The 12,916-nt window shown below is 37.7% G+C and overlaps 1 protein-coding gene across 5 annotated transcripts in view; it reads right to left on the reverse strand.

The window, feature by feature from the left end:
- Positions 1-1,469: 1,469 nt before the first annotated feature.
- The window catches only part of LOC126475253 (glycerol-3-phosphate phosphatase-like), a 78,034-nt gene continuing 66,587 nt past the window's right edge, over positions 1,470-12,916 (reverse strand). Inside the window, exons 7-8 of one of the 5 annotated variants that reach the window (XR_007586680.1) lie at positions 2,014-2,088; positions 1,470-1,702 (exon numbers count right to left, since the gene is read on the reverse strand). Coding sequence is in view for 4 of the 5 variants with exons in the window: in XM_050102962.1 (XP_049958919.1) it covers positions 4,880-5,033 (154 nt within the window). In the remaining variant the exon portion in view is untranslated. Of the gene's footprint in view, positions 2,089-4,267; positions 5,034-12,916 lie in introns of those variants that run through there. The other 4 variants (XM_050102959.1, XM_050102961.1, XM_050102962.1 and 1 more) reach the window with 4 other exon arrangements.

The following is a 12,916-nucleotide window of genomic DNA, read 5'->3' on the forward strand; positions in this document are numbered from 1 at the left end:
TCCCCAGACCCCCAGAGAAAATGTTGAGGTACTCCTTACTGAGGGATTCCAATTCTGGAAATGGTACTAATCTGAGACCAGGTGGACAGAGTCATTGATGACAAATCTGACAGCTGAAAAAGCATCTGGCCAAATAGATTTTCTGTACCCATGCTGTGGACCACAAGGGCGGTGAGGTGCTGGATGATATTTTTGTATGTCGCTGAGATTTTGAGTTGTCCTTTGCCTGGAAGGTTTGTTTGTTATATGTCACTAAGTGGCAAGCCATGGGGTGCTGCTTCCAGCTGGAAATACGTTTGAGTGTTTAACAGGGGTGCAGTGGCACTGGTTTCAACCTGAAGCTGAACTTGGCTATTGTGCAAAGTGAGTGTGATGAAAATTTTCTTAGGCAACACCACTGTGATGTGGGACTCTGACAAAATCACATTAACATCTATTATTTCCTGTCAAGATGAGTGTTTTGAGCAGAATGTAGCAGGCAGAAACAAGCTGTGCTTCCTTCTAGCATGCCTCACACTGTGCCCACCTGTTGGAGCTGGCTTCTCTGGCATATTCAAAAACAGTCCAGGCACAGTAGAAATGAACACTGGTCAGGCAACTGAGACTTCTTTCTTTGCTTATGAAATAGAGCTGAATTGCAGCAGTGCTTGGACTTTACTGTTGCCACATTTGCCTTATCAGTTAAGTTCGATCCCTCTCCTGTATCTGACACAACGGCCACAACATCGCCCCAGAATTCTAATTGACAGCCCACGGCCTGGGGAACTGTGAGGGATTGGGCTCATTTTGAAATGTCCTCCAAAGTAGGACCATCAAGTTCTAGAGCTTTCGGGTGCCCCTCCTTATCCAGAGCCACCTGCATTATCATGTCCATAATCGTCTCCTCTGCTTATGATTCCTTATTTTTGCTGGAGTAATAAAATGGCATTTCCTACTCAGTCCCTGCTGTTCGCCTGTCCATGTACAGTATGACGGATTAGGCTGTTTATGACACTGATAAAACTCCACACAGGATGCAATGACATGGCACCATTGGTGAAAGTAGAGAGCACACATTTAATCAAAGTCCTGGTGTACTGGTTCCACAACAGAGGCCAGTTTGTGCAAAAGCTGGTTTGTACTGGGTGGGATCCATGACAGGAAAAGTGATTTTAAAATGGTTGGATCCATTACTGGAAAAAGTGCTGCCAGATGTACTTCTCATATCTTCTCACTCTTCCACAATCTTATCCTAAGGTGGGAATGACGACGGACTTGTAGCTGATTGTTGGGAGAGCAACATGGAAAACAAGGTCTCCTGACATTTCTGTCCCTGTAACTGCTGTTGCAGAAATTGTTATAGCATGACTTCCAGCGACATACCTTCATGATAGCCTATTGAGTAGGGTGCATGGTTATGTAATGAACATGAAAAATGCTTATGATCATTTCCAACAAAGTTGCAAATGAAAACATGGAAAAACACAAGATGACCCCTCCAGAGCAAGTATATTTATTGATCTCACAGGACAACAGTTCACAAAATATACAATGTATGTCATAGCCACATGGCAAGACAGGTACAGTACAGTTCTAACTAGCATACTAAATAGCTTGATGAATGTGTAGATGGTGTCTCACAGGCAGCTGTGGGAGGCACCTGCGCTGCCATCATGTGCAGTCTCTCGGCAGTGGCGTCTTCACTGGTGACCACATTTCGCAACTGTGGACAAGGAGTGACTGTCACATTATATGTGCCAGTCATGCTATGAAGGCCAACGTCGGATACAAAGTAGATTCTTCACTTTTTGACAAACTTTGTGAAAAATGTTTTTATTGCAGTAACAGCCTTAGTGCTTTTATTGAAGAAAGTTGTAAGTCATTTTTTATGTGTCTGACTATTTTGACAGAAAAGCAACTTAAATTCAAATGGAATATACATCTGCAGCTCAAATTAAATTGATAGTTGCTCCAAATGATAAACAAAAGAATTGTGATTTCGTAGGTTGTCAGCATTGCATAAGAGCAACTTACCCTCTGCTCCTCGTATCTGTCTTTCCTCATGACAGAGTAAATTCTCTTTGCTTTCATCACCACCCGCTGAAAGATCTAAAATTAACAAAACAGATGGTATTTTTAAATGAATACAAATCATATTCAAAGTGTCTGGATGATACAACTTCTGTAAATGCATTGCTGCAAAAACCACATTCTGGTTGTAACAAATCAGTTGAAGTAAAATTAATCCAGAAACAACAACCAAGGGAGCCTCTAGGGTAGGAAGAGTTGGAATTAGAAAATGAAACACCATTGTGCATCATATTAATAAGTATTTGACATAAATTTCAAAGTAAGACCTCTACCCATTCCTGAGAAAAATGGGTCTTAACAGACAGGCAGCAAATGGCAAAACAATATTTTTTATGTGATACAATTATAAATTAACAATTTCTTGATTTTTTTCCTTTATTTGTACTGTGAAATCTTATTTCTCACCAAATTTCATGATTCCAGGTCAGTGGGAAGTACCCTATGGATTTTGATGAATGAATTTGTATCAAAATATTTTACATAAAAAGCCATATCTTTGGATTGCATTGACTTAAAATCTTAAATTTTTTTACAGTGCCTGCGGACCACAGATTTTCCTATTTGACATAACTTTCAACTTGATACCTGAACCCATTCCCACAAAAAGGGTGGGGGAGCCTTAACAGATGGACAGACAGACAGGTGGATAGCTGAGCTATAAGGGTTCCATTTTCACTGACTGAAGTAAGCAACCCTAGAAAACAAAGGAGGAGATCATGGTGAAAAGTTGGAGCCAAGTGAATATCTAAAGTGCAGCATGTTGTATAGATGGTTACATGTTTCCTTGGGCTGAATATTAATTTCATAAATACATTTTTTAGTTTACCAGTATTTTTTTTGTGAAAGGCATCATGTAAACCTCGTGATACTCTACATCCAGTAATTTACTTATTTTCAAGCATTTGTTGTTTAGATTCTTCAGTATGTGTTACTGTGAATGTGAAAGAGGTTGTTTATGGTGTCTTTCCAGAAGATCAAACTGATTTGGCCACGTCACATGTATGCTGTTACTAGTCACATAGTAAAGATCTGAAGAATGTATAATTTTTAAACAACATGGAATTTGAAAATATTTTATTTCTAACTCTTTTTAAGTATGTATATAAACATTGCATAAGGTCCTTAAATGATTTTACAATCGCATATACTATAAATAAGATCTGCAACTAGATCAAGCGGTGGTTAAGCACAGAATAAATATTTCAAAGCTTTCTGGTAACTGAATGTTTTAAATATATCATATCATTTTACTTGCAGTATTAATGATCTGAAAATACAGTGTTCAAATTCTCACCAGCAGCAAATGTAACTTATCTCACTAATGTCAAAGTTCACACTATTATTTGTTACCATGTCTATTTAATTGAAACATTCCATTGCTTCATTGTCTTTAAATACCAAAGTCTGTTGCATGAATGAGAGGTAATCTTATTTGATACATATAAATGCTGCACTTCAATTGTTGTTAATCTTAGGCACTATAGAAGCTATACAACAATTCTTTCCATCAGTAGTTCACTTATTATAGGTTATATGAATAATCTTGCTCACTGTTTCAAAATTTTATGATATTTTGCATGAAAAATTTTGATGCCTTTAAATAGGAGAATGATGCATATTTAAAGGAACACATAAATTAATGGTACTTATTGATTTATCACATAGTAATTTGTTTGTCTGTAAAACCACATTTTTCAGCTTAGCTGGTGAAAATTGTTATATCATGATAAATTTCAGCAATACACACATAATAAAGCAATATGTGTTACAGTAGGTGGTCATTTATCAGCATGCTACTTCCAGCATCTCAACTGTTTTTAACCTTTCCAGAACTTACTAGAGTGTAAAATTATGATCTAAATAAAGGAAATAATGATTCAACAAGTACACACAATGATCACTGTATTTTTGTCATTTTTTTGTATTCATATGACTAAAAATATTAACATCTAGAAATATAGAGAGAGTAATACATCACAAATTCAACTATAAAAGTACAAAACTTAGGAACTGTGTGAAATTTTACTGAGAGCAGTACATATTTAAAACAAGGAGTGCCATTTCTGAATTATCACAGGTAAATCATACAATGCACTTTGCAGTACTAGATATCAAATAATATTTTCTTGATAATATTCTTATATGCAATTCAGTGCGTCATCTATATTCAAAGTAGAAGAAGTACTAAAAAAAAAAAAAAAAAAAAAAAAAAATACGAAAAACAAGTTAGTCTCTGATTATGTGTTATACCACTATGATGCAAAGTACTCCTTTACAGTATATAAAAAAAATACAAAAGAAATAAACAGAAGAAACTGAAATAGGCTGCCTGCAAAAACCAAGTATGCCAAACCCAACATCTGCAAGAAGAAGGCGACAACAATCTTTTGGTATTAATGATTCCTTTTTGTGGAGCTGTGGAACTAGGAACAATAGAAGAAGACAGAGGAAGAGGAACAAGGTATCTAATTAAGAACCCAAGTGCCACAAAAGTAGGTTTTTAAGAAATTATGTTTTCTACCTAGAGCTGGAGAATCAGAGCATTAATGTATAATTCAAATTTAAGCCAGAAGCATGGTTTAAAGCTGTAACCCACTCAAAATGGGGGAACTAAAATAAAGTAAAAGCATTAATACTGCAGGTTGTTCATCATTTCAAGTAAATTACTTCACATATAAAAATAGCATCTACATAAAAGCATTGTTAGGACTAGGAAGCAACCACTGTGCACTATTGTTGGTTTGCACTGCAACTGCTAGTTCCCTTCTCTCTTTTTCTTCTTTGGAGAAGAAACTTTTCAGTTCAAGGTCTACAATTTCGACAAGAGATCTCCAAGTTTCTGAATATAATATCTTGGTTTATATTCTGGATCATCTGAAGCATCATCCAGGGTACAAACCCCAGACAATACAAGAATTGTCTGAAAGCCACATCTGTTGCCAAAGAGTATATCCTGCTTCACCCTGTATGGAAGATATTCAGCAATATAATATGTGATAAATTTCCCCCAAAGCTAGTACAAAACAAAAAGTACACATAAAATTGTTGTGGTATATTCACATGGTGAAACTTTTCATTACAATAGAAAGGAATTTAGAAACACCAGAGTTTTTAGTCCTCCATTCATGTTTCTATAAATCCCAGAATCCGGGCAGTACGTTTGACATATTTATACTTTAAAAGGGCAAGTCATTGTTTAACATCATTACTAAAAATATTAAAAAGTACTTGACCAATTTATCTCTCTCTCTATCTCACCAAGTAATCTATAAATACATATAACAGGCAAACTCTCAAAAAGTTCTTGACCAATTAACCAATCTCAGATTCTTACAGGATGCTTGTATTACTAGAGTATCGTGTAAGACTTTTCGACATTTATGCTGTCAAAGTGGGGGAACAAAGTTAGCAAAAATTTCTTGACAAACTTACTTCAAATTTTTACATACTATATTAACTGCGAACGGCTGAAAGCAAGAGGAAACTACAGCCGTAATTTTTCCCGAGGGCATGCAGCTTTACTGTATGATTAAATGATGATGGCATCCTCTTGGGTAAAATATTCCAGAGGTAAAATAGTCCCCCATTTGGACCTCTGGGCAGGGACTACTCAAGAGGATGTCATTATCAGGAGAAAGAAAACTGGTGTTCTACGGATCGGAGCGTGGAATTTCAGATCCCTCAATCGGGCAGGTAGGTTAGAAAATTTAAAAAGGGAAATGGATAGGTTACAGTTAGATATAGTGGGAATTAGTGAAGTTTGGTGGCAGGAGGAACAAGACTTTTGGTCAGGTGAATACAGGGTTATAAATACAAAATCAAATAGGGGTAATGCAGGAGTAGGTTTAATAATGAATAAAAAAATATGAGTACGGGTAAGCTACTACAAACAGCATAGTGAATGCATTATTGTGGCCAAGATAGACACAAAGCCCACACCTACTACAGTAGTACAAGTTTATATGCCAACTAGCTCTGCAGATGACGAAGAAATTGATGAAATGTATGATGAGATAAAAGAAATTATTCAGGTAGTGAAGGGAGAAGAAAATTTAATAGTCATGGGTGACTGGAATTTGAAAGTAGGAAAAGGGAAAGAAGGAAACATAGTAGGTGAATATGGATTGGGGCTAAGAAATGAAAGAGGAAGCCGCCTGGTAGAATTTTGCACAGAGCATAACTTAATCATAGCTACACTTGGTTCAAGAATCATGAAAGAAGGTTGTATACATGGAAGAGCCCTGGAGATACTAAAAGGTATCAGATAGATTATATAATGGTAAGACAGAGATTTAGGAACCAGGTTTTAAATTGTAAGACATTTCCAGGGGCAGATGTGGACCCTGACCACAATCTATTGGTTATGAACTGTAGATTAAAACTGAAGAAACTGCAAAAAGGTAGGAATTTAAGGAGGTGGGACCTGGATAAACTGACTAAACCAGAGGTTGAACAGAGTTTCAGGGAGAGCATAAGCGAACAATTGACAGGAATGGGGGAAAGAAATACAGTAGAAGAAGAATGGGTAGCTTTGAGGGATGAAATAGTGAAGGCAGCAGAGGATCAAATAGGTAAAAAGACGAGGGCTAGTAGAAATCCTTGGGTAACAGAAGAAATACTGAATTTAATTGATGAAAGGAGAAGATATAAAAATGCAGTAAATGAAGCAGGCAAAAAGGAATACAAACATCTCAAAAATGATATCGACAGGAAGTGCAAAATGGCTAGAAAATTAGAGAGACCTTTGGAGAAAGGAGAACCATGTGTATGAATATCAAGAGCTTTGATGGAAACCCAGTTCTAAGCAAAGAAGGGAAAGCAGAAAAGTGAAAGGAGAATATAGAGGGTCTATACAAGGGTGATGTACTTGAGGACAATATTATGGAAATGGAAGAGGATGTAGATGAAGATGAAATGGGAGATATGATACTGCGTGAAGAGTTTGACAGAGCACTGAAAGACCTGAGTCGAAAGAAGGCCCCCGGAGTAGACAACATTCAATTAGAACTACTGACAGCCTTGGGAGAGCCAGTCCTGACAAAACTCTACCATCTGGTGAGCAAGATGTATGAGACAGGCAAAATACCCTCAGACTTCAAGAAGAATATAATAATTCCAATCCCAAAAAAATCAGGTGTTGACAGATGTGAAAATTACCAAACTATCAGTTTAAACAGTCACAGCTGCAAAATACTAACGCGAATTCTTTACAGACAAATAGAAAAACTGATAGAAGCCAACCTCAGGGAAGATCAGTTTGGATTCCGTAGAAATGTTGGAACACATGAGGCAATACTGACCCTACGACTTATCTTAGAAGAAAGATTAAGGAAAGGCAAACCTACGTTTCTACCATTTGTAGACTTAGAGAAATCTTTTGACAATGTTGATTGGAGTACTCTCTTTCAAATTCTGAAGGTTGCAGGGGTAAAATACAGGGAGCGAAAGGCTATTTACAATTTGTACAGAAAGCAGATGGCAGTCATACGAGTCGAGGGGTATGAAAGGGAAGCAGAGGTTGGGAAGGGAGTGAGACAGGGTTGTAGCCCATCCCTGATGTTATTCAATCTGTATATTGAGCAAGCAATAAAGGAAACAAAAGAAAAGTTTGGAGTAGGTATTAAAATCCATGGAGAAGAAATAAAAACTTTGAGGTTCGCTGATGACATTGTAATTCTGTCAGAGACAGCAAAGGACTTGGAAGAGCAGTTGAACGGAATGGACAGTGTCTTGAAAGGAGGATATAAGATGAACATCAACTAAAGCAAAACGAGGGTAATGGAATGTAGTCGAAGTAAGTCGGGTGATGGTGAGGGAATTAGATACTTAAAGTAGTAAAGGAGTTTTGCTATTTGGGGAGCAAAATAACTGATGATGGTCGAAGTAGAGAGGATATAAAAAGTAGACTGGCAATGGCAAGGAAAGAGTTTTTGAAGAAGAAAAATTTGTTAACATCGAGTATAGATTTAAATGTCAGGAAGTCGTTTCTGAAAGTATTTGTATGGAGTGTAGCCATATATGGAAGTGAAACATGGACAATAAATAGTTTAGACAAGAAGAGAATAGAAGCTTTCGAAATGTGGTGCTACAGAAGGACGCTGAAGATTAGATGGGTAGATCACATAACTAATGAGGAGGTATTGAATAGAATTGGGGAGAAGAGGAGCTTGTGGCACAACTTGACTAGAAGAAGGGATCGGTTGGTAGGACATGTTCTGAGACATCGAGGGATCACCAATTTAGTATTGGAGAGCAGCGTGGAGGGTAAAAATCGTAGAGGGAGACCAAGAGATGAATACACTAAGCAGATTCAGAAGGATGTAGGCTGCAGTAGGTACTGGGAGATGAAGAGACTTGCACAGGATAGAGTAGCATGGAGAGCTGCATCAAACCAGTCTCAGGACTGAAGACCACGACCACAACAACAACAACAACAACAACAACAACAACAACTATATTAACATTGCAGCAGACATGGGCAGAACATTCTTTTGAACAACAATACGCTAGTTTTCTGTTAAATTACACTGAGAGAAAGAAAATGTTTAAACATTAGAAAAATTATTTTTCCCATGTATATTCTTTCTCTTCAAATATAAATTTAAACAAAAATTGTATACACAACTATGAAAATTTTGTTTTCTTCTTCACAGTTGATTTTAATAGAAGACAGAGAAGTTGTATTTATAGTTTATGGGCTTGTGATTACAATACTACTACAGAATCTATATAGCCTGAAACTTTGTAATCCTATGCATTTGCTGATTAAAACTACGAGAAATATTATCACTGAAGCTACTACCCATGAAGATCCAGCAGCACTACAGGGGGAGGGGGGGGGGGGGGGACACGAAATGGACAGAGAGCAACAGAAAGGAAGGTCTGTGGGGAATGGACATAGAGAGGGGAAAGGAGGAGATGAACAGAGATAGGTAGGGGAGTAGGTGGTGAACAGAGAACAGAGAATGGGAGAGGAGGAGGAGATGGACAGAGAGAGGGGATAAAAGGTCAGTTCCATACATATTTAGCTATTGTGAAGCTTTGCTGCATTTGCTAATATAATGTATATTTGGTCTTTAAGCATTATAGATGACTGCAACTGCATGGTCTTTCAGCCGGGTACACACCAGCTGTTGTCAGGTGGTACCTCCGTAAAAAATAGCATAATCATGGAGACCTGTGAAGGAGGATGTGGGACTCAATGGAGAGAAAGAGTTATTTTGAGAAAGGCATGATTGTAGCGGTCCATATATTTGGCAGTTCAATCAGTTTTAGATACAGATAATACACATGCCTGGGATTACTGTTAGTAATATTACCATGAACTGAAAACAACAGAGAAATACAAAATACTTAAAAAGTAAATGACCTAAACTACTGAGCTATAAAACACTGCAGACAAGCAAAAATTGTCAGACTTTTTGTCACTTATTGTGGTGGACTTCCACAGCTGCTCAGGAAAGAAGATTTCTGACAGAATAATACATAAAGAGGCAGACTAATAAAGTTTTCATTATCGTGTTATGCCCAGAAGGCTGTGATCACAAGAATGAACACACAACTTATCTTAGAGTAGTGCAAACAATGCTTTCATTGATCTGCACAGCAGCAGAGGAAGGTTTCAAGAAGTGATAAGTCACAGCACATGCTATATAACTTAACTGGACATGCTTCAGTGTGGTGAGTCTTATTTACGTGACTGTGTTGTGTGGATAGTGAATTTTAGTATAAGTGATGTGATTATCTGGGACAGTTTTACTGTGGACTGGGCCCAGATAATTGGTTTTGATCAATTAAAAAAGGGATGTTGATAAGTAAACTTTACATAGCAGCTTATTTTCCAAACTTGATAACAGTCAAGAAGTATATTGTTCAGAATCAGAATGATAGTGATCCTGTCTACAAAGCAAGATCAATTACAATGTGATTTCAAGAAAATCAAGCGATTTTCTGGGCTGGCCTGCTCAAACCCTTTATCTGAACCACATTTATTGTCTTTGGAATGGACTAAGTGTTGTTTGCATGCTTAATCAGTTCATCCAAAAACCTAATAACAGACAATCATCCCGCTTGAGGATGAATGAAACTAAACTGTGCATTCATTTTATCAGAACCTCACAGTAATTATTCCCTGCAGATTAAATACCACAATGGTAGTGAAGGGAACGTAATCCATTCCACAGTTTATGTCTTTGGAACTGTAGCATCATAGCCTTGAAGATTCCTGTAGGCACCATGAGCGGTGCTTTGAACATCACCAACAATGAAGGACCTCCAGGCCCCTGACCACTGAAGACCACTAGGGCAGTGTTATAAGTGAAAGGACCTGGGCACTAGTTTTCTAGTACAAGATTACTCCCATGTGTTAATTGGTGCTATACTTATACAAAGTTGTTGATGGGTAGCAAACATTCAGTACACACAGACAAATGCCTGTGTTGGGCCTCTGGTTAAAGCTAGCTGTGTCTGCCACAAGTCGCCAATGGTGTAACATTTCTTCATCCACAAGTTGAGTACAACATATTTATTTAAAGTGCATTTGTGTCAACTAATCTTTTGCTTTCCTGTCCAGATTCCTATGGCGACAGATCCTCTGGCCATCTTCTACCCATTTATCACTAGCCCTCAAGTGGGAGAGCTGTTTTTTATAACACAAGCAGGTGCACGGCACACTTTGTATGCATGTGAAGAGTCGGTGTCTTTATGTTACCAAGTAAACATGTATGAGCATGGTTTAATTCAACAATAATAAATAAACTTACATTATATGAGCTAAATCACAGTTTAATTAAACAATAATAAAATAAACTTTCAAACAATGGAAAATCCAGGGTCAAATGTAACAATATTACGAAAAAGATAGTTGCTACTCACAATATAGCACAAATGCTGAGTCACAGTTAGGCCCAACAAAAGGACTGTCAGAAAGTGAGTTTTCGGCGAAAGAGGCCTTTGTCAGATATAGATGCCTTCGTTGGAAATAGAAACCCCCCCCCCCCCCCACACACACACACACAAAAGCAACTATCCTTTTCATAATATTGTAAAATAAGCTTTCCTTATATCAGTCTTTTGCTGTGTGCTAGTCTAATATGACAGTAATGACCAACTTGAAGTATTAAACAGCACAGCTGCTTCAGTATGCAGCTCATGATCTAAAGGTTAGTGTTGTTGCCTCTGGGTCCCGGGGTCCCAGGTTTGGTTCCCAGCTAGGTCACAGATTATTTCCGCCTGGGGACTCAGTGTTAGTGTTGTACTCATCATTTCCTCATTATTCAGGAAAATGGTGAGACTGGACAGTGTAAAGATTGGGAATTTGTACAGGCACTGATAACGATGCTGTTGAGTGCCCCACAAACCAAATATCATCATCATCATCATCATCATCAAAAGCTGCATCAGATGGCAGCCAAATGCTTATTCTATTACTAATTATCTTGCGGACAACTGTCACATTATGGGAGTGTGCTGCTAGCTCATAATCTGGGTCATTTTCTTGTATGGATAGTAAATCTTTTCTTGTGTAACTTGCTGTTTATTTTATGTTATTGCTGCTCACTTATGACGTATGACAACACAACTTACCACTGTGTTAGCAGGTGCAATAATGAACGAATAGATATGGAATCACAGTCATAAAACAACAATGGTACAAGACAATGTTATTTGGGGTTGGTACACTTTATGTATAAGTTCAACCTCTCAAGGGTTAGCAGCGAGGATGTAACATATGGCTTCTCAGAACGTAATAGTTACCAACTCACATCATACCAACTACCAATGAACCTTGTCGAATCTATTATGCCACATTATTTTACTTCCTTTGCCACCCTTTTTTTTTATTGCTTTTGTTATATCAGTCGTTTACCGGGTGCTAGTGTAACACCACAATAATGACCCACTTGAAGCATTAAACAGTACAGCTACTTCAGTCCATGGCTTGTGGTATAATGGTTAGTGATGCTGCCTCTGGCTCACAGGGACCTGGGTTCGATTCTCAGCCAAGTCAGGGATTTTCCCCACCTGGGAACTCAGTGTTTATGTTGTCCTTATCGTTTCTTCATCGTTCAGGAAAATGGTGAGACGGGACAATGAAAAGATTGGGAATTTATACAGGCACTGATAACCACATCATTGAACACCTCACAAACAAAATGTCATCATTGTCATCATCAACAGCTGCTTCAGATGTCAGCCAACTGCTTCTTCTTTAACTAATCTTATGGACAACTGTCACATTATGGAGCTGTACTGCTAGTACATAATCTGTGTAATTTTCTAGTATAGATCGTAAATCTTTTCTTGTGTAGCTCGCTGTTTATTTTATGTTCTTGCTTATTACTTAGATGTATGACAATGCAACGTATCACTATGTTAGATGGTGCAATAAGGAAGGAATAGGTATGGACTCACAATCGTAAAACAACAATGGAATGGCACAAGACAATGTTATTTGTTGTTGGTGCATTTTATATATAGGTGCGCCCACTCAAGGGTTAGCAGCGAGGCTATAACATTTGGCTCTTCAGAACATAACAGTTACCAACTCACATCATACTATTTGCCAATGAACTTGTCGAATTTATGATGCCAAATCATTTTATTCCCTTTGTTACCTTTTTTTTAATTGATTTCTGGATATCTTTATTTGCGCTTTTACCATTTGTGCTGGTGGATATTTCTGTTTCAGATCTGTGCTTGCTATTTTTGTTCAATTTACTTGTTTGTGCTGCCACTTACTGATTTAGCTTTAGCATTTTTTGCTTTGCCACACCTACCCCATCACCCAACACTCCATGCTTACCTGCCTCGCACTTAGCGGTATCACAATGGCAAGTGCCTTTGG

Source organism: Schistocerca serialis, chromosome 4 (genome assembly GCF_023864345.2).
Source record: "Schistocerca serialis cubense isolate TAMUIC-IGC-003099 chromosome 4, iqSchSeri2.2, whole genome shotgun sequence".
Classification (NCBI taxonomy): domain Eukaryota; kingdom Metazoa; phylum Arthropoda; class Insecta; order Orthoptera; family Acrididae; genus Schistocerca; species Schistocerca serialis.